The 25108-nt window shown below is 46.8% G+C and overlaps 1 protein-coding gene across 2 annotated transcripts in view; it reads right to left on the bottom strand.

Annotated features, from left to right (window-relative positions):
• Positions 1–5147: 5147 nt before the first annotated feature.
• CDHR3 (cadherin-related family member 3) overlaps positions 5148–25108 on the bottom strand; it is a 55831-nt gene continuing 35870 nt past the window's right edge. For both annotated transcript variants that reach the window (XM_012650311.1, XM_012650312.1), the window contains exons 9-19: positions 23173–23344; positions 21243–21345; positions 20367–20465; positions 18407–18633; positions 15890–16061; positions 14094–14344; positions 12053–12234; positions 10025–10038; positions 8782–8813; positions 6946–6994; positions 5148–5457 (exon numbers count right to left, since the gene is read on the bottom strand). In XM_012650311.1, the coding sequence (XP_012505765.1) occupies positions 5156–5457; positions 6946–6994; positions 8782–8813; positions 10025–10038; positions 12053–12234; positions 14094–14344; positions 15890–16061; positions 18407–18633; positions 20367–20465; positions 21243–21345; positions 23173–23344 (1603 nt within the window). In that variant the 3' untranslated portion in view covers positions 5148–5155. The remainder of the gene's footprint in view (positions 5458–6945; positions 6995–8781; positions 8814–10024; positions 10039–12052; positions 12235–14093; positions 14345–15889; positions 16062–18406; positions 18634–20366; positions 20466–21242; positions 21346–23172; positions 23345–25108) is intronic.

The following is a 25108-nucleotide window of genomic DNA, read 5'->3' as shown; positions in this document are numbered from 1 at the left end:
AGTCAAGTCAGTCCTCTGCTCGACACCGTGCCATGGCTCCCATCTCGCTTAGAATAGGAGCCGAGGTCCTCACAGTGGCCCCCAGGCCGTCTGTGGTGTGCGGAGCCCTCTCCACACACACCCCAGGGTCCACACATCCCCAGCCTCCCGTACACACCCACTCACCCACCTCCCCCCACCGTAGTCACCTCCTGCGGTCCTCCTGCTGCTCCTCAACTTGCCCTTGCCCCTCCCCTGCACTCTCCTCGGGGAAGGCTCTTCCCAGTCACCTGCCCAGCCCCTCCGCACTCCCACTGTTGAGGCCCCCTTTCCACAGGGACCTTCCTTGACCACCTGTGGGAAGTGGCTCTCCTACCCTCCATAAGCCCTGACCTATTTACTTTGCTCAGTGGCATTTACCACCGTTAACATACCTCATTTATACATATATATGTTTATAAATGTATTTATATAGCATATGTTTATTTATCAGAGCTTTCTATCATCCCAGTGGAAATAAACAAAGACCAGCCATATGAGAAAAGTGAAGACTGCTTATCCTGAGCTTGCTATAGCAAGGGAGTCCGCCACCTGCGTTCACGTTTTGGTAGAGCCCCACAGGCAGGCAGAGTATAGAGGAAAAAAGGGACGGCTTCAGGTGTGCCCTGATCAGAGGCTGCTGGCATGAGGAAGCTGCAGGTGCGCTAATGAGAGGCAGGGCGTCCTATGCGATGGGTCAGGGGTGTGTATTTGGCTGTCTCTTATGGGTTCTAGGTTGGACTCAGGGACAAAAATTAGGGAAGCTGCCAGTTAGTAATCAAGTCCTGGTCATTTGGGGCCTACTGTTACAGGGGTTATTGTTTAGCTTCCTGTATTGTCACTAGAGCTAGTACATTGGCATCCTGGTTGTTTATTGTAGATGAGGGAGTGGGTTTCTTGGACAGGTTGCTGCAGGGTGGCTCAGAGTTCTATTTTTATGTATGGTCCGATTGTATGTCCAGTCTTTCACACCTCACTGAAATATAAACACTAAGAACAATGTTTTATCTACTGCTGTATCCCCAGAGCCTAGGACAGTGCCAGGTACCTCGTAGGCACTCAGTATCTATGTGTTGATTATGATATGTTTATCTAGATCTAATTAAAAAGTTGTGACTCTGCTACATGACCTAGATAGAAAACCAACCACAGGCCTTTTTAATTCAGTCTCATTCTGCAGGTACTCATTGAGTGCTTGCTGCATAGCCAGGAGGTTCTGTATTAGGCCACTCCAGGTTACACAAGCCAAGTATTGGCCGAAAATGGACTGAAGACCAGGATTCTGAATGCTTTAGCCTTTGCTCAAAATTTCTCTTCTCTTCTCTTCTCTTCTCTTTTATCTTCCCTTCTCTTCTTCTCTTCTCTTCTCTTTGCTCCCTTCTCTTCCCTTCCCTTCCCTTCCCTTCCCTTCCCTTCCCTTCCCTTCTCTTCTCTTCTCCTCACTTTGAATACGTTCCCACCTTGAAGACCCCTTCAGGTCGCCCATCATACTCTCAGAGGCTGCTCTGGCCCACGTATAATTTCTCCAGCACTCACTGCATATGGAACTTATTTAGTTCTCATCATGTGCCTGTGTGGTTGCTGGTTGTCTTTTTAGCGAGTTGGTTATCTTCTCAATTGGATTGTTCCCTTACAGCTGGAGCCACATCTTGCCCCCACTACAGGTGACACATAGGGGGGTCTTGGTGATCTGAGCCTCCCCCAGCCCCCATGTTTGATCTTTTCCTCCAGATCAAATAGCTCCCTGGCTTCAGGATTCTTTCATCTTCTGCATGCGGCAGTCACATGTGGCTTACAGCTGCCATCTGGAGGTGCATCAACAGTGTGCTGGCCTGATAACCAAGGCTGGGGCCCCCTCTTGGGCAACTCAACTGTTTTCCAACAAGGGCTCCCCATTATGTTTGTTATGTTTTGTTTTGTTTTTTTGAGACAGCATCTTGCTCTGTCACCCCAGGTAAAGTGCAGTGGCGTCATCCTAGCTCACAGCAGCTTCCAGCTCCCGGGCTCAAGTAATGCTCCTGCCTCAGCCTCCCAAGTAGCTGGGACTACAGGCATGTGCCACAATGCCTGGCTAATTTTTCTATTTTTAGTAGAGATGGGGTCTTGCTTTTGCTCAGGCTGGTCTTGAACTCCTGACCTCAAGTGATCCTCCCACCCTGGCTTTCCAGAGTGCTAGGATTACAGGCATAAGCCACCGTACTCAGGCCCCATTAAGTTTAAAAAAAATTTTTTTTTAATGATTCTGAATTATCTGTTCCTCTGGAAAGAGAGTCCAGGCTTGTGTTAATTTATATTTCAGATGGAATACTCAAGGAACCAAGAAACAAATTGGCCAGGATGCAACTAGAAATAGAAACCTTTGGAAGAGCTTACCAGCATGCTACACTCAGCTGCAGAGACAGAATGTAAGCTCTGCAAGGGCAGGGATTTGGGGCTGTTGTGTTTACTAATGAATCAGCACTTGGCACACAGCCGTTGCTCCGTAGTATTTATTGAATGAATAGGAGGCACAAACACACACACTAAGTTTGAAATGAGAAACGCCAACTTTCAGTAGCGATCATTTTCAATGTTCACTCATTTTGTCGCTTAATTTTCGCAGCCATTACAAAACACATTAAGTAAAAAGGCAAATAAAGAACCACAGACGTGAACAAGGGCTCTGCGGAGCAGGAGTGTCATTTCCCAGTTTCTGTCTGGGAACCACGCGTGCTTTCCGCACAGGCTGAGCTGCAGACCCTGCTTTCCACTGAGCACAACAAAAAGCTCCAACTTCAGAATTTACCACACGGCTTCAAAGCCTTCAACAATTATGGATCGCTACGTGGTCTAATTCCTGAATGTATTTGCCCCAAACCAAGTGGCCTCAGTCCTAGACCTCAGACTTCTGCATCTCCCCTAATCAAATAGCCAAATATACAAAAGAAACAGGAAAAGAAATGTAGGTCGGGGGAGGAGATGCTCTCTCCTCCTGGTGTGGTCTTCCCCGAGTCCTGGGTTCCTCAGGGTTTGTCTTGGGACTTGGAAGACAATCAGCTCTTCCTGCTGTCACCAGGGAAGACCCTGAGCCCTTCTGACAGACCCCAGCCTCCAGGAAGTCCCTCCCTCTGCCTGACTTAAATCTCCTTTTCTGGCCATAAAGCACAATTCCCTCTTGCCCTGTCATTGCTGGAGAAGGAAGAGCAGCTGCTCACTGGCCTCCTTTTAATCATCCTTAATGGGCTTATAAACAGTTATTAAGTCCCCCTTCAGCCTTCTCAGAGCCTCATTTTACTTGCATTGAAGCCGAGAGCTTCTGAGGAAGGCATCTTACTCGGGGCCCCACAGACTTGCAAAGTCTTAAATGGGTAATCAGCCACTTCACCCACTTTAACCTACACGACTGAACAGCTCTGCCTTCTTTTGCAAAATTTAAACCCATTCAAGGGAGTTCCCTGGCAACCAACCCTTATTAATAAATCACGCCCAATCTAGGCCAGGACAGGGCATTTTACAAATGTTTCTTTTGCTTGAGTAGTCACTCTGGCGCATAAGCACACAGCAAACAAAGCAAACGCTCTCTCCGAGGTTCTTCATTCGCTGGATGGATCCTGTCTCCCGCAGGAGCCTGGTGGGCTCTCACCTGAAGCCCCAGCGGGGAAGGGGGTGCTGCTCTAAGGGACTCTCACCTGGTCCTTTCTCGTGATTACTGCACTGGGGCCACAGCAGCTGGGGAGCAGGGCATAGAGCTAAAGTGAGGCTTGCTCAGTCTCTGCTTGGCACTCATTGAAAGTTTCATTTCCTTTTACATCATAGTACCATTTATTCCTAGTTCATTGCTCGTGCCTACAGGTGAAAGTCCGAGCTGTATGTTTGGACAGAGTCCTGTGGCTCCTTCCAATCACAGGAAGTGGGAAGGAGCAGGGCAGGTAGGTGGTAAGGTAGGTGTTGTTTCAGCTTTGAGAAAAAGAGTGATTTCACTTCAAGAGTAATTTTAACCAGAATGGCTTAAATTAAAAGGACTGACAATCCCAAGTGTTGACAAAGATATAGAGCAATTGGAACCCTCAGTGTTTCTGCTGAGTGTGAATTGGAGCCACCACTTTGGAGCTCTTTGGCAACATCTGGCAATTGCTCCAGCAATCCCACTCCCAGGATAGATGGGCTCAGAGAAGTGAGTGTTTATGTTTGTCAAAAGACATGTACAGGAGAGTTCATACTGCTGTAGTTCATAACAGTAAAAAGCCGAAGCAGCCACCCAAGTGGAGAACGGATAAATAAATTGTGGTATAATCACACCATGAAACCAGACGCCACGAAGAAAACTGGACCCCTGCCATACAGTACAACATGGATGAATCTCACAGGCATGATGCTGAGCAAAAGAAGCCAGACACAAACGAGCACATTCTGTGTAATTCCATGTACGTGAAATTCAAAAAAGGCAAAATGAATCTATGATGGTAAAGATCAGAATAGTGGTTGCCTCTAGAAGTCTACATATCACCAAGCTGAACACCTGAGATCTGCGCACTTTATTGGCTATAAGTTATACAGTACATCAATTTAAAAAAATAATAAAAGGAGATGTCTCTTGTGTTTTCTTCTTCCCAGATGCACATCTCATTATTTACTCGTCCATTTCTTCACTGCTCTGCTTCTTTTGAAAAAGATTTGAGGTAACTTACAAAGGCGTGGCGTTGAACTATATAAGAAATCTGAGTGATGCTAAGATAAAGGCAGGAAAATAAGATATAAGGGTGGTCCTCAATATTTTTGTCAGGAATTCCTGTGCACTTCCTAGGATGAGCTGGAGAGAGCTTCCAAGCAGTCGATGCAAAGAAGGAAACACAACAATTCGGTGTCCGGAAGTTAACAGTCCCACTGATCAGAAGCACAGGTAGTTCTGAGACCTGAGAGAGATTTGTCCTGGCTATCTCAGAAAAAGGCAATTGTGTGATCAAACCCCTTTCTATTTGTTGAAAAATTTGTCAGACATCCCATTTGTGACCCTGGATGTGCGAATTCCCTCAGCCCACATTTTCGCACCTACACGGGGCCCAGCGCTGCCCCCTTAGAATGTAGGGGGAGGCAGCTCCCCACTGACTGCCAGACCCCTCCCCTGCGCTGTGCGGCGGGCCTGGCAACGAGACACTGTTTACTTCCCTGGGTGTGCTTTGGGGGAAGCCTTGCGTGTGAAGGCTGGGTTTCTGTTCTCTGGGGTGCCCGGCTTGCCGTCATTCCGGGAACCTAAGCCTGCGTCCTCGGCCCCCGCTTTGCCACCCAGCTCATGCTCTTCCTGGATGGTACATCTCAGCGTCCCCGTCCCTTCCCAGGCAGTGACTCTGCGTGGGGCAGCTCCCTGGGGGCTGGACTCTTGCCGTTTTGGCATTTGGATTAGTGGCTCTTTCCACCTTCTGGCTCCAGTTCTTGAGTTGAATTCATATATTTCTCCAGTCACTAGGGGGAAAAAATACAACAATCATGTAAACCAAGAAACTCGAATGAGTCTCTCTTCCCCCACCTCTATCCTGTTCTGTTCTGACTCCCAGGCGCGGCTCACTGAGACGGGAGGCAGGCGTGTGGACAGCACAGACGATCCTCACCCTGCCTTTGCCACAGCTGTCCGGCTCGGGCCACACGGGCAGCAGATATCAAGCCTCCTGGGACAGAAATGTTTAGGAGAGTCTCGCGGCCATGTCCATTGCAAGATGAGAAGGCCACATAAATCTTGAACTCCATGAGAGCTTCAGATAAATTAGGTTCAAGTTTTAATGGTGTTACTCATTACTTTCTGATTTATTTTGTTTGTCTACAAAGACCCCTGGATCTCTGCTATAAAAAGGAATTCACCCAGTAAGGAGGAAAAGACTGATTTTTATGTATATTAGGTTAGCAGAGATTCGCAGACACACACACACAAATGTGGCCCCACTTGAGATGACGCAGGGAGCATTCTTACTGTGTCGGAGTGAGCAGACGCTAATTGATGTGTTTGTTCACATAGGCCAGTTGGCACATTGCTTCCTCCTTTTCTCTCTCAACTACGCAAAAATGCACAAGTCATCCCTGGCTTTCACCCTGGAGGCTCCGGTTTAAGGCAGGCCCTGCTCCCGACACTTCCATACAGCACGAGTGGCCTCTGGGCCCAGGATCCCACCAGCACTTATGCTAATGTGGGCACATTATGGTAACAAGTACCTAATAATAGAGGGAAATTTAATTCCAGCAGCAGCAGCCGCCTCTCGTTGGAGAGGAGCCATCCTCCTTCCGAGGAGGACCGGTGCGGTTTGCATATGAGGGTGGCAGGGAGCCAACACACTTGCCTCCTGAATTTGGTTTCCTTCCCTTTATTCACGTCTATAATTGAGCCTTTGTAAGCGGAGGGATGTGTGTAAAGGAGCTAAATTTGGAGCCGATTCCATGGGGGTGATGAGAGCTCTGGAGGCCAGCTTTACCTTATGTTCATTTTGCCGACCAAGAAGACATTCTTGGCCCTGATCTAGGGGAAAAAAGAAGCGAAACTTGCCGTTTCTCTGTACCTTCCACTACTAATACGAAGGTATTAGGAGCATTCAGGAAGGATGGGGGTGGGGGGTGGGGGCGAGTACCAATGAGAAGGAAAAAATGTGGGTTCTTGAACCCACCAGTTCCCTAAATCGGTTGTGATTTGGAAAGGGAGGTGAGAAAGTGGCGTCACCTGGGGCCTGAGCCTCTAGGTGGCAGCCACTGTGGCCTTCCACCGTGAGCTGGAGTGTGTACAAGCGGCTGGGTTCAGAGCTGGACTCACGTTGTATTCTAGTCTAGAAGGGTGAGCACTGTGTAGGCAATGAAGCCAAACAGATTGACAAACCGGGTTAAGAGCAGGAAATTGGATAAGGTCTTCCGTGACTCTTCCAGTCTGGAACATGAACAGCATTCTTATGGGTGGCATTGCCACTTAATTACCTGGATCTATGGCTTCTCCATCAAAGGCAGTGTTCACCTGGATGGTTTCCTAAGGAAAGAAAGCGACAGCGTCAAGCACAACCCTACACTCCTCCCCCCAGGCAACGTTGCTCATCCTCACAGCCCAGGTTCCTTGCCCCAAGTCTCCTCGACATTTATGGCTCTAACAGGCACTGTGTTAGGTGCTGGGGACACAGTGGTGAACAAGGCAGGGGTGGTTACTGCCACACAAGACTTGCCATTGGCAAACAGGTGCTGCAATGCAGACTGATGGGGTGATGACTGGAGAGATGTAGGATGTTATGGGCACAGGTGGGGATGGGGGACATTTAATGCACATCTGGGGGTTAAGAAAGCATCTTGAGTAAATGAAATCTAAGCTGCATAGATGGAAGAGTAGAGATGCCACACAACACAGGCTAAGACCTACACTGCCCCAGTGGGGTCACTGTCAGGTGGACTTGCAAGCTGGACACAGGTGAGCCCCCAGGTGCCGGTACCCCAGCCCTGGCACCCCCACCCTCTCCCGATGCCTCCCCTAGCCTAGGCCAGTGCAGCATGGCATCCAGGCCTCACCCAAGCCCTGTGCTCCCTATCTCTCCCTCCCCTGATCTGTACTCTGTGCCGCCCTCCAGGCCCTGACCCTGTCTGATGTACCTGTCCCTCTTCCCCATAGAAACACTGCCTTCCCTCACATGTCGCCCTCTGCAGGTACCAGAGTCAGAGTCTGTAGTGCAGTAAGGAGGATGGTGCCTGGAGTCTGGCAAGGCTTTTGATCCCCAGTTTTCATCACATAAATGATCACCTTCTCAGTTCCCTACGGCTCCCCAACTCTGAAGAGGGAAGAAATGGGGATTACATTTCACCCATTCCACCCACTAAGCAGCGCCACTTTTTGTGGTCCTGGGGATTTATTTACCTAATAGATTAATTTAATATTGCGTAGTTCTAAGATAATCTCTGAGTGGCATCCCCCAGGGGACTTGCCTTAGACAATAGCACCCCGCAGACCAGGATTCCTCTTCCTGCTGTTTGTAGACTGACCAGAACATGTACACACTAAGTGATGGATGGGCCTAAAATTCCAGCACACTGCATCGACCCCCTCATTGGAGGAGGCACTGGCACATCATTCAAATTTGTGGGTCTTGGATTATGACAAGGTCTTATTCTCAGGGGGTGGGGAAGAGCTGGGGACAGTCCCCTTCAAATCCCATCACTTCCCAGGTGGGTAGATCAGGTCCAGTGGGTGAGACGGAGAAGGTAACTCTCCAGCTATCCTGTAACACTCTGCATTTGTGTCACATTTAACAATTTTCAAAGCATTTTCCCACCTGTTATCTCAGGGCAGGCATCCTCACTCCCATTTTACAGGTGAGGAACGTAAAGCTCAAAGAGGCCGAGGGAGTCCCCAAGGTCGTATGACTAAGTGGGCAGAGCCAACCCCAGACCCAAGCAGTGCTTTCTCTACTGCTTTTCTACAAGGTTGTGGAAGAGCAAAGAAATATTAAATCTCATTGAAGGCTGAAGCACCAGTTCTGGTCTTTAAGCTTCACTCCTCCAATTCGCTCTCCCGGTGAGCTGGGATAGATAATAAACACCACTACTCAATATTTATGAAATCCAGTTCTGCAAATATATCAGCAGACATGTTCAGTGGAGGGAACAAATTCTATCAGGAGCTCGTCACCCAGCAATCTGTTCCACTGGCCAAATGCAAGCACCTCCCTGAATGATAAACACCTCCCCGGGGCTATGGCAGGCCAGCCCGGGGGGCAATGAGGTCCCCCACCAACCAGCACCCCAGCCAGGGCCCCCACGGCTGGCCGGACTCACCACCAGCACCTCTCTCTCTGCATTCTTCATTTCTGCAGGGAACAGAACAGGCAGAAGGTAAGCTTCTTGGGCACTAAATTGACCTTAAAATTCTACCCCCACAATGGGATTTCCCCTAAATAGGCTTTCAACTCGGTCTTGCAGACACAGCAAAGAAGTTTTCTATCTGTAGCCATGTTTGTTGACAGCTTTCCATCTTCTCAGAAAAACATATATTCACATGCATATATTATACACACACGATTAAAATTTTTTTACTCTTTTTCCAGCTTATTGTTATCACTGGACTTAGGAAATTAGCTTTTAAATGGCTTTAGAGATAAGAAAGAAAGATTGGGTTGAAACATTTGTTCACAACATGGGGATTTCTTAAGCTCACTCCTCATGCCCTTTTTGAAAAGTAACTGGGATTGGAGACAGTTTGTGAAAATATCATTTATTAAAATCATCTCACTCAATATGATCAATAACCATTATAATCAAATTTCTAACCCTGCTTAGACATGTCTGTGTATGTCAGACACACACGCCAGTGGATGGGCTGATTAAAGCAAGCATTTAAAAAAAATACTTTCCAATTCTTTGTCCTGTCTCTCCCCATAGCCTGGAGTCTACTTGAGGCCACAACTCGCCTGCTGGGCCAGGATAAGACACCTCCTCGGGCCTGTAGCTGTTCAGATGGACCTTCCTCAGTTTACCAACTTGCCGGAAATCATTCAGCTCTCCCAGCTCATCTAACTGCCCCTAGCTCCCCTTTCTAACTAGTCTGACCTAAATAATTTGTGAAAATGACCAAATCTATTAGAATCTGAGAATCAAGTATCATTTGTTCTTTCAAAAGAGGCGGGCATCCAAAATAGAGCATTAGCTGTCCTCAGGACACCCCTCCATGTGCAGCAGCCAATAGTTACTGTCTGTGTTTCCCACATGGAGAATTCTTTATTTCTGTCCCACTCAGTGGGGAATAGACCAGGTGCTTAAGCTGAGCTGATTGGACACAACCCTGGGTAGGGCACAGGCAGGACCAAAGTGAGAGATCCAAGTGAGCCAAAGGCATCATACACCCTCCCTTCCCCTTCTCCAGCTACAGCCGACCTCTGCTTCATTCCACCCACAGGTGATGCAGCTGAAACCCCATCAAGACACCATGGCGCCATGAGTCTCTGCTGAGTTGGAGCCTTTTTACATAGCACAACAGAGCAGAAAACAACAAACGAATAAAGGAAATAGGCGCTGTACCTACCTCCTTTCTTTGCCCTATGGGAGAAAAAAAGGAATGGACATTAATTAACTTGAAAGTATTCTGCCCTGGCACACACATGATAACATAGGGTCCTGTGGGCAACTGTGTTCCCTGAGATTCAGGGGCTAGGCTACAATGCTGCTTCCAACTGCACAGCTCGGTCACTTTGGTTTTGGGTTGGGGAGGTTCTGGGAATTTGATGAGTTTAAAAGCTGTCACCTTATAGAGCTTCAGGGAATATGCTGTCTGTGACGAGGACACCTGGTGAGGACATGACCACCCCAGTTGGGCTGCCCCATCTTTCTACGCAGTAGCTGGCTGAGCAGAAGGCATGGCTCACCACGGGGAGGTTTGAGTGCTGGCAGTTAAACTTTGGTTTCCTGTCACATGAAGAGCTGGACTTGGACTCTAAGACCTTTACCATGACAACCTTGGAGTCTGTAATTCTGAAACTCTAATTTTATTCTTTGCTATTTGACAAACGTTGGTTGTCATATGGTGCAACTAATTTCCAGAGAGGTGGGTCTGAATCTGAATTTCTAGCTAGTTTTTGTTTTCTAAGTCAACCATGTTGAAAACTATATTTACAATATAAGTTAAAACAACCAGGTTCAAGGTGCATATTTAACATTTAGCCATAAATTACATGGAGTTGCAATGTCCGTGGAATTACTTCCTTAAAGAACTTCTACCCAAATCCCATCACAGTGCACCACCATCCTTACAAGCTTAAGTGTCACCCTTTTAGAGTTAGGTTGGTTTTTTTTTCCCCCCAAATGAATTTGTGAGTAGAGTTCAAACAAAAATGCCTTTTTAATTTCAGCAGATGCTCAAGGATTTTTTACCTTGAAGTCAAGGTTGCCAATAGCAACAAACTTCCCCAATAAATATGGCAAAACGCAATGCACATCTTCATGCTAAGACCTTATATTTTTTACAATCTTTCACCCATAGATTTTAAATTATTTGACTATTAATAATCTTCAAAATACCTTTAAAAAGCACATGAGTCTTATCACCCCTTCTTTTTGCCATTGAGAAATCCTGAAACTCAAGAGATTTCAACACCTCAAGATACTTGGGCATGGAGCTAAACTGGAATCTAGAGTCCCAAACTCACTGGGACTCAGCCGTGAAGAAAAATGAAATACGATAAGAAACAGAATGGCTGTGGTGTATTAAGCATTTACTCTGTATCAGAACAGTGCTATGTGCTTTGCTTGCATTTGCTCATTTAGTTGTTTAGTTTTACAAATAAGGAAACTGAAGTTCAGAAAGGTTGTCACTTGCCCAAAGCCATATACCCAGAAAATGGTAAAATCAAGATTTGAACCCAGGCCTTGCCTAACTCCAAAACTCAGGCTCAAAACCATTATGGTCTAGTTGTAAGAGCTGCTGAGAATTAGAAAAGCTGGCTCTGGGAAAAGTGTGTAACCATTTGATGCCCTCTTCACTTCACTTTACTACTTTACTTTAACCAGTAAAGACACTCCACAGATTGTCACAATCAGAGGTCTCTTAGTAAGCAGGCGAAAATAGGAAGGGGCCCTTGAGAGCAAGAGGTGGGAGCCACATGCAGAAGAACAATGACTATTTAGTCACACAGAAACACAGTGTGATCACTAGAGCCAAAAGCTTAATTCCCTTATCGGTTTTTCACCTTTAATTCTATCCCATCCTTTAAATATTCTGCAAATTTCTATCACTACTCACAATAGGGCTTTCTGAAGCTTTTACCCACGGCAAGGTCACCAAAAGGTTGATGTCCCAATTCCATTGAGAGCCCCTCAAGGACAGGGTAGGTTGCCAGGAAAAGCCAAAGAAATGGTTTCCTGGCCCAGCAGGTGACAAAGCGGGCCCAGCAGGTGACAAAGCGGGCACAGCAGGACAGAAAAGAGCAGGGATTCTTTCATCCAGGCACCTGCTCCATAGAGAAATCCTGATTCTCCGTCTCTCCTTCTCCTGACATCACCGGGAACAGTGCCCTAAAGGAAGTGGAGGAAAGGGCCCAGCCCACTGGCCACTTACAGAGGTTTCTCGTCCTTCCCAGTCCTGCAGGGGCAGTGTCTGTGGATGGCTTTGGCCAACAGGACGAGCAGGGACACCAGGAGACCCAGAAGCAACATGGAGCCCAGAGTGATGACGAACGGCACATACCACGCGGACGGAGAGTAAACGTTCTTCCTCAGGACCTGGTAGGTGATCCTGGGCTGGAACAACAGAGCGTGGGAGGGTGAGCGAAGGGTGGTGGTGATTTTCACACTCAGTACTTCCTCGTGTGAGTGTTTATTCCACTCTTTGTTCTTGCTCTATAAATTGAACATCTGCGTGCTCGTAGCTCTTGCTGCTTCAACCCATCACCGTATTTATAGTCTTTGTAGACATCCATTAGATCAGAACCCAGGGAATTTAGAGAACTAAAAAGCAACTCCAGCCTAATTTTATTCTGTCTTTCCTCCCCTTCCCCAAAGCTAAAAAAGTCCATTGGCTTTTTTTCCTGCCATATCTGGGTATAACCCAGGGCCTAATATAGCCATTGTCTCTCACTGAGAAGGCATGAGCCATGAAAGTTGTTTTTTTAACACCTTGTAGGCTTTTCAGCGTTCTCTGACTACAAGCTGCCACTGCCAGATGAGTGGGCTGATATCACAGTGAAGCCCGAGTTCAGCATCTGCTTCCCAGAGCTGAAGACAGATAACAGACAAGTTGCGGAGATTTCAGGATTGGAGATGTCACAAACAGGTTACGCTGTTAAGCCCGAGAAAGGTGGCAACATCCTACTCAAACACCCTACCCTACGCTGTTAAGCCCGAGAAAGGTGGCAACACCCTACTCAAAGGTGCCTAGTAGCTGCTGTCACAACGGAAAGCCCTTAGGGATGCCATGCACCTCCATTCACTGGGGTCACATTGACCCGAGCGCTAGACAGAGAAGCGTTGACCAGCTCTTGGTAAGACCCTGAGGAGCAGAAGTTGGCCACCTCCACAGGTGGTTTTCTAAGGTTCTGATTACTTTTCTCCTGGCGTGCTACAAGTATGAGGTTACTGACCAGGGCTGCAGCTTTTACTGGGAGGAGGAAAGGGGACAAAAGGGTCAGTGTAAATGTAGGCCAGTTCCTCTGAGGGGTAGGGGAGATAATCCTGCTGTCAGATTGTAAGGTTCTCCCTTCCCTCCCCAGACCGATTCTGCTAAGCACCTGGTTGTTTTCGTCCTGCCATTTACCACTATGTTTTCATTTTATTAATTTATGTACTTGTTTATAACCTACCCCACCCAGGTCGGTGGCTCTCAAACTTTAGTGCACATCAGAATTCCCTGGTAGGCTTATCAGAAACACAGACTGCCGGGCCCCACCTCCGGAGTTTCTGATCCAGCGGGTCAGGGGATGGAGTTGGGGGTTCCAGGCTCCAGCATCCTCCCCTGGAGGTCATGGTGACGGTCACAGCTGGGTGAGGTGCAATTTAATAACCCAGGGTGGGCCCGAGAATCCGCATTGCTAACACGTATCCCAGTGACGCTGACACTGCTGGCCTGGGGGCTACACTTTGAGAACCACCGACCTATAAGCTCCGTGAGAACAGGGATCATTTGGGGCGTGTTCACTGAAGTGATTGGCACATTATAGGCATTAGATCCATATTTGTAGATTGGATGAATGTTTTTGAAGTGGAGGTGGGGAGTGGGGTACAGACTGACACATGGTGACAGCTGGCAGCCTGACCACGTGGACACGCACTTGCTGTGGCTCCTATGAACAAGCAGAGAGGGGCTGTGGAGGTAGCAAATGGCCACACGCCCCGCACAGGTGGTTAGTGTCTGATCTCTCCCTGCACAAACGCACACTCCACTTTCCCAGAATAGGAAACGTTCATGGTTTTACGAATCCAAGGTCTCAGCCTGATCTTCACCACCAGTGGCTGCTCCAGTCCAGCCCGTCGTTGCCATTCTTGGCAACATCCTAACACCTCAGCTCTTTTCAGTCCATCCTACGTTTCTCCTGGGTCAAAGGGTCCCATCGACATAAATCCCAATGGAATGTGGCTGGGCTTCCAGATGCCAAAGCCCTTACCCTGGGGGTTGTGGTGATGACTGTGGTTGGGTGGGGAATGACTTTAACACTCAGTGTCACCGTCCCTGTTTCAACAAGAGCTTCCGCTTTCTTCCTGCCGGAGAGCAAGTTGTCATCTGTTACGTAGACGAGTAGTTTGTAGTCCCAGATCCTGTCAAGCCCCCCAGCATAGTCAAAGCGGGATGCAAGCAGCAGGCGTGTCACGTTGGATCCAGCATTAGGAGAGAAGGTGAAATGACCATTGATGTTGCCTAAATGAGATTGGATGCAAGGATGTTGGCAAAAAGAAGAAAAAAGAGCGAGAAAAAAAGGTTTAAAAGAAAATTGCATTCGGTCTTTTTCTCAAATGTCCACATCTCAAGTGTAGACCATGTTTCCGACGCTCCAGAGCTGGATTAGTGATATGCTATGGCCTTAACTGCACCAGAGATTTCACTAATGCAAAGAAATTCTTGCTCACAACCAGCATGGCTGCAGGCAAGAATGAGTTAAAAGGGACGACAGCACACCCATCCTACACCTATCCTACATGCCATCTTACTGAGCTTCGGGTAGAGACTTCATAATCCTGGTGCAGCCCTTTCCAGTTTGTCATCTGGCATTTGTTTGCTAACAGCATGTATAACTCACACTCAGACAAGTGAGTGCGCAGTGAGAGGGTCCAACCGGTCACATCCCCAGCCATAGGCCAAGTTCACCTCCTGCCTTTCATGGAACCTGGCTGGTCCCACTGGTTGCAGATGTCCCTGGAGTCCCCCAAAGGAAGGTGCCTCCTGGCTTTGCAGGGATTGCAGCCCCAGGTCCTCCTGAACCCACCCCATCGCACCCTAAACGTGCACCCAGCTCCGTGCACCATCAGCTCTGTTGGGGCCCAGAGCTCAGCTCCCGGAGCCTGGGGCAGAAAGGCCGCCAGCACACGCAGGCGCACTCACTCCTCCACCGGCTCCAGACTCATTACTGGCTGAACCCCAGTAAATGGAGCAGGAGATGATGCAATTTTTGCTCCCTTAGCAGCAAAGTGCTCCATAAGGCCTTAGGGTTCTCAGTATGGATTATTTCCATCTTCAGCAACTGCAGTCTCGAGGCAGTTTCTGCCCCTGGGTTTTGTGACACAGCCTGCTCGAGAGGCTTCCTACTGTTCGAGTTCCTGCTCTGCCAAGGGCTCAGCAGGCAGCAGAGATGGATTTTTACTCTTTCACGTGGAATTGTTCTGCTTGTTTGGGTTTAAATCTCTGGCCTCAGCACTTCATTAAATGAGCTATTTTGGTCTAATTTCCATTGAGGGGTGCTCTTTTTTCCCCACAATGGTATATTTTTAAAGAGAGAAAATGAATGGAGCAGAAGAGAACTCCTGAGGACACATTTCAAAATGCATTTAATCTATTTAATCTATTCTTATCCAGAGAGAGGACTGGGATTCCCTGCCCCCACTACAAGCTTTCAGTAAAAGAGGTGGTTGAAAAGTTGGACTAAATTTTTTTAATTACACTAATATGACCTATGACTCATAATCATGAATTTGGTGGTGGGGGGCAGTTAACCAATGAGATTTACCCTTTTTTGGGCCTTCGGGCAGCCATGCGTGGGGGTCTGGGAAGAGTTAGGGGAGAAGGGGAAGCCAAGAGGAGTCTAGCATTAGACTCTTCATCTCTGCTTTCCTCATCCAAAACACCCCCACAACTCTCGCCCCCACTGTGCCCAGATCAGTGTGTGAGCAAGGCACCAAGACATTTTCTCTAGACAACTGTGGAGTCCTCAGAGACAGGGCCCAGGGCTGTCACCACCAAATACTGTACCTGAGCCAATGGAATAACGAAAAGATCTGGGGCTGGAGTCAAGGTCGGTACACGTCAGCTTGAAATTTTGAATATTTGTGCCAACCTTCAGATCCACTGGGATGGCCATGAAATGAGAGTTTGGGGTACAAATTGGCTTTTCATCATTTTCTTCAAGGATGTTCACAGTCACCTAGAGCAGCAAGAAGGTCATTCTTAACAGCTGAGACTTTTTGAGTGTTTGTTGTGTGCCGGGCACCTTCGGGCTAAGCACTTTGCATGGATTAGCTCATTTAACATCACATGAGATTGATAACATCATTATTCCCATTTTATAGATGAGGAAATGGAGGTTTGGAGAGATTAGGTAATTGACCTGAACCCATTCAGTTGGTGAGTGGCAGAGCTGGGATTTGAATTGAGGTCTGTCCTACTCTAAATCCTGTGCTGTTAACTTCAACACTGTATGCACGTGTATGTGTGCCTGTAGTATATGCAGACATGCACGTACCCCACACACATGCACCTAGACACATGGGCTCACCTGCAGATGATGCTGGCGGTTTTCTAGTAGTAGTGTGGATTTATGGTGACCCCATGCACCCCTGCTCGCTGCCCCTTGTGCTTTGGAAGTTCAGTCTTTAGCTTTAGCATATACAGCAATGGTCCCCGACCCTGGTCCACTTTCTTGGGCCCACTTCAAACCAAATGGATTGGACTCCCTGGAGGGTAGAGCCCAGAGCACTTTTTTCCTGTTCCCCAGCTGATTCTAATATGCAGAGGGCTAAGACCCACTGGGACAGAACAAGTGGGTCTGGTTAAGCTGGGATCTCGTCTGTAACCTGGGCTATTAGCACTGCACTCAGCCCTGGGGCTAACCTGCCACGCACAGGGGCCAGCCTATTCTCTTTCAGCGCTGTCTTTTATGCCTGGTGAATTGGAATATAGCCTGGGACGCCTGCCAGCACAGAAATCATAGAATGTCAGCCCTGAAAGGGACTTGTGTGATCATTTAGTTCATCACCCTTTTTAAAAGCTTATGAATTTTGAGTCGTATTCATTCTACCTTTGAAATTTGGGGATTTCAGCTATTTCTGAGCCCAAGAATAAATTGAAATGTTCACTCTAGTTAGCTCCCAAGGTGGAGTCCATTCATTTTTCTCAAAAAAACCCAGCCTAACAAACACCGCAATTATCTCCGACTTTCCTGGGCTAGCAATGCCTCGCCTCCATATCATTAAAAACATCATCCCATTAATTCAAAGCGAGTCATCAGAGGAACCAGACTTTCCAGGCATTGGGTTATCAGGTGACTCTCCATTTAAGAGATAGAGAAATAGGGACACGGAGATAAGGCTTGCTCAGACTCCGTCCGAAAATTGGGATCAAAGTTGAGACATGAACTCAGTCTCCTGACTCTGAACTAATCATTGTCTGCCTCGCGCAGGGCTGCCTGCTGCTAGCTCAGAGTTCATTCTGCCTTCGTGCCTTTCCACTTTACTAATGGGAAAGACCAAGGAATAGCTCGGTCTTTGTGGCCATCGTGTTGCCCTCAGATAATCCTAACTACTGCTGACACAGGCCTATTACACACTCGCTACTCACAGCGTGGCTGTGGGCCGGTGGCACCGGCACCACTTGGAAGCGTGTTAGAAATGCAGAATCGGGCCGGGCGTGGTGGCTCACACCTGTAATTCTAGCACTCTGGGAGGCCGAGGCAGGTGGATCATTTGAGCTCAGGAGTTCGAGACCAGCCTGAGCAAGAGCGAGACCCCATCTCTACTAAAAATAGAAAGAAATTAGCAGGACAATTAAAACATATATATAGAAAAAAATTAGCCGGGCATGGTGGCGTATGCCTGTAGTCCCAGCTACTTGGGAGGCTGAGGCAGGAGGATTTCTTGAGCCCAGGAGTTTGAGGTTGCTGTGAGCTAGGCTGACGCCATGGCACTCTATCCAGGGCAACAGAGTGAGACTCTGTCTCAAAAAAAGAAAAAGAAATGCAGAATCTCAGGCCCCAAACCTACTGACGCAGAATCTGCATTTCGCAGGATTCTTAGCATCAACAGCTGGGAAGCAGGACAGCAGCATAGCATCGTTTTAAGATCTGCCCTATCTGGTGTGGGGGGAGTGGGGCAGGGACACGCAAATGTGCTCTGGAGGAGGAAATGCATAACTCCGAAGCCACCACACCTGACTTCCGGGCCATGGCCATCTCAGCACCAGCCAACCACAAAAGCAAAGTGAGATTTAAAGGGCCACGGGAGGAGCTTTGTCCCATGAAGTGGCTTTATGAGTTCAGCAGATATTCCAATATCTGGCCATCAATCTCAGTATTTCTCTCAGCCACCCACAAACTTGGGTCTCAAAGAAAGACCAGAATCTTTATTTCCCAGGCGCCACTACTCATTTCCGGTCACTTCTGCAGGATGTGGCCTGCGAAGTTTCCTCATAGCGGCAACCACACCCCAGGGGTGCCGGGCAGAACCTAAGTCAACCAGTTGGGTTAGCGGGAATATACCAAACGGGCCCACTCACAGTGACCGAGTTTGTGTCCTCGTGGTTGGTGGCCTGGATTCTGAGAATATAGACAGGGGTTGTTTCATAGTCCACTTTAGTTACTAGCTGGAGTTCTCCGGTTTTAGGATTAATCCAAAATATGCTTGGGTACTGGAGGCTGGCCCCTCCGGTGGAGATGGAGTACGTGGTGCTGCTCTGGGGGAAGTCTTTATCAGTCGCTTGCACCTGTCCAATGCGGGTTCTAGCTGGAGAAATAAAGTACCTGCAGTTAGTCCTGCTTTTGGAGGTGGGAGAGGATGATCCAGGAACAGATGTCCTCCTTGCCGTGGGCAGGAAGACTTCTGGAGGCCTCCTCGCTGTTCAAACTCTGTATGTTTTATATTTTCAATTCTATTAAATTCAAATAATGCTAATGAGCACACACTAGGTAACTGGTCCTATGATCCCAGCAGTACTGTGAGGTATAAAAGACACTTCATGCTTTTACATAGACTCCAAGAATACCAATTATTTGCTATCATAAACAACAGTGCAAAGAACACCCATCCTTACACATACAGCTTTTTGCTGTAGTGTCTAAAAGTCTCTTGTATTTTCCAGTTTTCTACAATGAGCATGAATTGCTTTTATAAACCAGATGAAAAAATAAACAATTTTTAAAGAATTTAGCAACTGATGATTAGAGTATAGCTTTTTAAATACTGTTCCATTATGCTTATTTTAGAAATTGTTGGTGACACTGCTAGAGTTCTGCATTGCTTGTTTTATAGGAGTTCCTTCTCGTAAATTACACTCCTCAAGGACCTCCTCTAACTCAATTCTGCAGCTCCAGCACTAAGTGCGTGGCCTGAAGTAGATGATCCAAAATAAGATCTGTGAACTCAGACAGCCTATTCCTGTTATTCACTGGTTAAGGTATAAGCAATTAAAAGCATTTTCTTTGAACTTTCATTTTGTGTTTTGTTTTAAAACTGAATGTCAGGAAAAAGAGAAGAAAATGGAGAGGAGATCATTTTAGAGGGAATGTTATGTGTTTGGTTTGGTACTTTTAATATGGATGAAGTACCCATGAGTTAAAGATCAAAAGCTGTGTGGGGGGGTCTACCAACCTTTTTCCTTTTTGGCATCAGGGACCAGTTTCATGGAAGACAATTTTTCCATGAATGGGGGTGGAGCTCAGCCGGTGACGCAAGCGGTTGGGGGCGGCTGTAAATACAGAGACACTTCCCTTGCTCACCCCGCTGCTCACTTCCTGCTGTGTGCCCCCACAGTTTCATAGAAGACAATTTTTCTACGAATGGGCAGGGGAGGGATGGCGGCTGGCAGAGGTCTGCTGCCCCGTCCCTAACAGGCCGTGGACTGGTACCAGTCTGTGGCCCAGGGATTGGGGACAGCAGTAGTAGAGAGTTAACAGTATTACCTTCAGACTGGAAGAGAGAGGGAGAAACTGAAGCTAGAAGTGGGAGATCTTCTCTTTAGTAAGGGAAGAGCCTGCAAAAATCAAGGTGTCCTAAGTGGCAGAAAAGAAGGCCTGTAGTGAATCCAAGTAGGGGAGAGAGAAAATGTCTTTATTTTGTTTTTAAATGAAGGAAATATAGAAATGGGAAACCTTTTTTCTATTTTTAAAATTTCAATTCTCTGAGTGAGCTGGATAAAAATCACAGCAGAGACCAAGAGACAACTTAAGTTACAAAAAGGGAGGATTAGCAGAATCAAGCAAACAGACAAGGAAGCAATCAGGGGCTTCAGAAAAATGCAGTTTAATCAACAGTTTTCCAAATCCAAGTTTCACCTGAAGGGCTCCTCAGCAGCAAGGAAAATTTAAAAGAAATGAGAGGTGCAATAAATACTAATCAGCTGTGAATCACTGCGCAAAACACCACTGGGGCCTCTGGGTGGGAGTTTTCCCCTCTGCACGACATTTATTTGGATGGAATCCATCAAGAGCACAGTGGTCGGCGTCTTGTCTGTTACTTACCTGGCCTTAATTCTGACACATCAAATACGTAGGATTGCCTATCAAAAATGAGAGGAAACTCATTTTCCGGGTTTGTCAGGATATAAATGTAGATGTTATCTAAAAATGGAAATAGAAACAAATTTAATTGCCAATCCTTATTCATTTGTTTATTCAACATCTTTAAAGAACCTTCTGGGTACAGGCTCTGTGTACCAGGGACACCAGCTGAATAAGACCTGGCGGCTCCTGCCCTCAAGATGCTGAGGGTGGTCACCCTTTGATAAACCATGTACATACCGATCACGGTGGAGCCCCGGGGGAGGAACAGCTTCCAGGAAGACATGCATAAGCTGAGCTTTACAAGCACAGGCTTAGACAAATGCAGCAGGGGTGGGATTAGGGGGTGTTCTAGGCATATGCAAAAATAGCAAGGTATAAAACTGCATAACTCACTCAGCAAAACTGCAAGCTATTTGGCCCAGTTGGAAAGAAAGGGGGCTTGGAGGTGAGTGACAGGAGCTGAAGCTTGAGGCTTAAGCAGTGGCTGGATGATGAAAATCCTCATATGCCAAGTCAAAGTTTGAACTTGAACTTGACAGCGACAGGAGACATTCAAGTGCTTTAACCAAGGGAGTAATATGATGGCATTTGCATTTGCTGAAAAATCATTGCCAGAAATGGAGAGGGTGCATTGGAAAGGGGCAAGACTGAAGGCAGAGAGACCCTTAAAAGATTCTTTTAAGTGTTGTAATTCAGCCAAGAAAGAGGAGTACCCTGCGCCAGAGCAGTGCTTATGGGATGGGGGACCTGGCACAACATCTAGCATTGCCTAGTGTAGCTTAGTCGTAGCTACTCAAGGAAGATGCTCATGAAATAAATCAAAATGATACTTGCTTTTATAGTAAGGAGAGGCAACATCCTGCACCTGGATTATCACTGTGTATTTATTTCCAGCTGCTAGATTGCTTGGATTTTCATAATCTAGATCACCAACCAACTAGATTAAAACAGAGATATTAGCGTACACGGAATAAACAATCCTATTTATTGAATTTACAAAGACAGTTTCATATACTGCTAGTGGATATGTAAATTGGCAGAGCCTTTCTGGAAAGCATTTTGCCCATAAAAACAAGGAGCTTTAATCACTAATTAGCTCTGAACATAAAGAAAAAAAATGAGCTTTATAAAGTTATGACCATGCCTTTGCTCACTGCTAGATAATTTATGGAAAGAACTTATCAGGAGAAAGAATCTGTGTACAAAGATGTTCATCAGGCACTATTGCCCAATAGCATAGGCTCATACTTCAGATTGGTTGAAGAAAGGCACAATACTGAATCTTATGTGCAGGGATATTTTCATTACAGAGTCCCCCCAGTCTGTGGTTTCAGTTTCCTGCACTCAACCACGATCTGAAAATAGGGGAGTGAAGTACAATAAGATATTTTGAGAGAGAGAGAGAGAGAGACCACATTCATATAATTTTTTTAAATTATTATTTTTATAGAGACATCTTGCTCTGTTGCCTGGGCTGGAATACAGTGGCTATTGACAGGCACGATCATAGCACACTGTGGCCTTGAACTCCTGGCCTCAATCCATCCTCCTGCCTCAGCCTCCTGAGTAGCTGGGACTACAGACGCGCACCCCTGCACCCAGCTTCACATAACTGTGATTATAGTATTTTGTTATAATTTTTCTATGACTAGTTATTATTGTTAATCTCTTACTGTGCCTAATTTATAAATTAAACTTTATCGTAGGTATGTACATATAGGAAAAAACATAGTATATTTAGGGTTCAGTACTTTCTGAGGTCTCAGGCATCCACGGGGGGGGGTGGGATCTTGGAACATATCCCCTGTGGATAAAGGGGGACTACTGTATTTTAAATACTTACATAAATATGTGTATAAAATATATGCATAGAAAAAAGACAAGAAGGAAATATATCAAAATATTAATAGTGGTTATCACTGAATGGTAATGCTTTTCTGTGCTTTCTACATTTTCTACAGTGAGTGTATATTAATTTCCTAAACAGAAAAAAACAGAAATTTATTTTTTAGGGGACACTATGAATAAAGTTGGGGAGACTTTCTTGGGCATTGAGAAGGGCTTGGGATGGCAGTGGAGACGCAGTAGGGGAGGGGAAGGAGAGAGGCTGCTTGCTGTCCTCCCTGAAGCTTGGTCTCTAATGAAAGCACTTCCAGACCCCACCTGCCTGCCCTGCCCTTCCATTTTTCTCCCCTTCTCCACCATCTTCCAGCAGGAGCCCTGTAAATGAAGGTCTCACACAGCTCATCAAGCCCCCCCTTTTATGCCCATCCTTCTTCAATACTGCTTTTGCCCTGTGGAATGGCTGGGGCAGGGCTCCCTACCCGTGCTCACTGTCGCCTCCTCCTCTGGGCCTCCAGTGGTTCTACGGTGTGGAATTTATCCAGATACACTCAAGGCCCTGCTTTCTCTCACCTCACACTCTAGGGGCTGGGAATGAGCACTAAAATAAACAAAAGTACTGGAGCACGGAGGGCACTAATGTGTCTATAAAGGCGCGCTAAGCAGGCACGCAAACTGCATGCTACGCAAGAAAGAATCCAGTCTTTAGCACCCCAGGCACAGCTATGCATAACAAACGGTTCCCAGACCTTGGAAAAATAAAGAGCGAACGGGGAACACAGACTCGCTATTAAGTCTGTCAGTTACAGTCGCTCGGAGAGGGGGTTACCTTGGAAATTTCTCTCTGTGGGGCAGCAAAAGCTCTATGCATGTTGGACCACTCCCCGATGCCCTTTTAATGAAGCAATGACCATTAACTGACCACGATTTTCCCAGAGCCAGCTGGATCCTGTAAAAATCTGCTGCTGCTCCCCGCTCCAGATGGCGTGGTGAAGTTGAATTTGTTGTTTGGTGCCTCACTGTCATCATCAAAGCAGAACTTGTTCAGGTCGAGAAGCAACGTCCCCTTGGCTGTTCTTTCAGGCACCATAATGCTGGTGAAAAGACTCGATTCAATATTTTCCCCCAACAAATGGCGATTGAGTGTTCCTTCTCACACAGGCCCTAGGCTAGACACCTCTGCTTTAATTTCAATTCAAAGGAAGTTCATGGTTATTGCAGTAACCTCCTAACTGGTCTCCCTGGCTCTGCCCTTGCCTCCTTTCAGGCTATTTTTAACACAGCAGCCAGAGGGATCCTGTTAGAATGTTGTCAGATCTTGTCACTCCTCTGCTCCTACGTCCCAAATGGCCCGTCTTTTCACTCAAAGTCCCAACTTTGATCTGTTGGACCCTTCATAACGCACTCCCCTGTTACCTCGCTGAACTCATCTCCTACTAACTCTTCTCCTGTCCTCTGTCCTCCCACCGCTCTGGCCTCCCGGCGCTCCTGGACACTCCGCCAGGCTGCAGCCTTGGGTTTACCACACTCGCTGCGGAATGCTCTTCCCGCAAAAACCTGCCTGGCTCATGTTCTCACTTTCTTTATTCTCTAATCAAATGTCGCCTTATCAGCAATGCTACCCTATCTAAAATGTCAACAATGGCTGCCCAGTGCATCCTCTCCTGTTCCCCCCTTTATTTTTAATTCTTAGCACTTATCATTATCCAATATACTACATATTTTACTTATTTATCATGTTTATTGTCTACTTCCCTCCTAGAATGTAAACTCCATGAGGGCAGGGATCTTTGTCTGCTTTGTTCCTGGCACACTCAGTACATATTTGTTGAATGAATGAATGAATGATAGCTTATGAGACTCGTACAGTCGTGAGGAAGAATGTAAGAGAAATATAAATCTCACCCCCTCCCTGCAGGAGTTTATGATCTGGTTGGGGAAAATGCCTGTAATCCCTCATCCCCCATGCTTTGAAAATTGGGAATTCCTCAACTTGTGTCTTGTGGCGCCGCTGTCACGGATGGGCCTCCTAACACCTTAGTCTCATTCATCAAAAGAGGTTTATTAAGGGTCAAATGTGGGGGTCCCAATCTCAGTTGATTCTACAGTCTAGGCCAATAATGCAAATGAGTAAAGCTACCCCCAAACTCAGTGGTCAAGCCCAGCCTGGTGTGGGAGACTCCGAGGAAGACTGACACTTTTACACTTCAGTTCATTGAGGGCCTTTATCGTATCTCCAGGTTTCAGTTTCTCCTTCTATAAAATGGACATAAGTCATGTCAGTTAGCTTTTGCTACATAACATACCAGCCCAAAACTTAGTGCATTAAAACAGCAAGCACTTATTATTTCTCACAATAGTATGGGTTATCCCATAGTTCTTCTGGTTCTGGTTGGGCTTGGCTAGTCTCTGTGGTCACTGGCAGCTCCGCTGGGACTGGATGGCCAAGGATGGCCACGCTCACACATCTGGTGGTGGGAAGTTGGTGGGTCTCTGCTTCTTGTTGTCTCTCATCCTCTAGGGGGCTAGTTTAGGCTGTTTGCATGGCGGTCTCAGAGTTCCAGAAGTAGCAAGAGAGGGCAAGTTCCAATGCACAAGCACTTTTAAAGCCTCTGTTGTGCTATGTTTATCAATGTTCCAGTGGTCAAAGCAATTCACATGGTCAAGCCCATATTCAAAGAGCAGAAAGAAAGACCCATCTCTTGATAGAAAGAATAGCAAAATCACATTGCAAAGGAGCACACATACAGGCAGGGAGGAATTGTGGCTGGTTTTTGTTTTGTTTTGTTTGTTTTCATTTTTTGCTATTTTTCTCGATCATATTTTGCCTTGGCAGAATTTCTTACAAAAATATATTG

The sequence above is a fragment of the Propithecus coquereli genome, unplaced genomic scaffold (genome assembly GCF_000956105.1).
Source record: "Propithecus coquereli isolate 6110/MARCELLA unplaced genomic scaffold, Pcoq_1.0 Scaffold32, whole genome shotgun sequence".
NCBI classification, from domain to species: Eukaryota; Metazoa; Chordata; class Mammalia; order Primates; family Indriidae; genus Propithecus; species Propithecus coquereli.
This window is presented reverse-complemented; position numbering and strand designations above follow the sequence as displayed.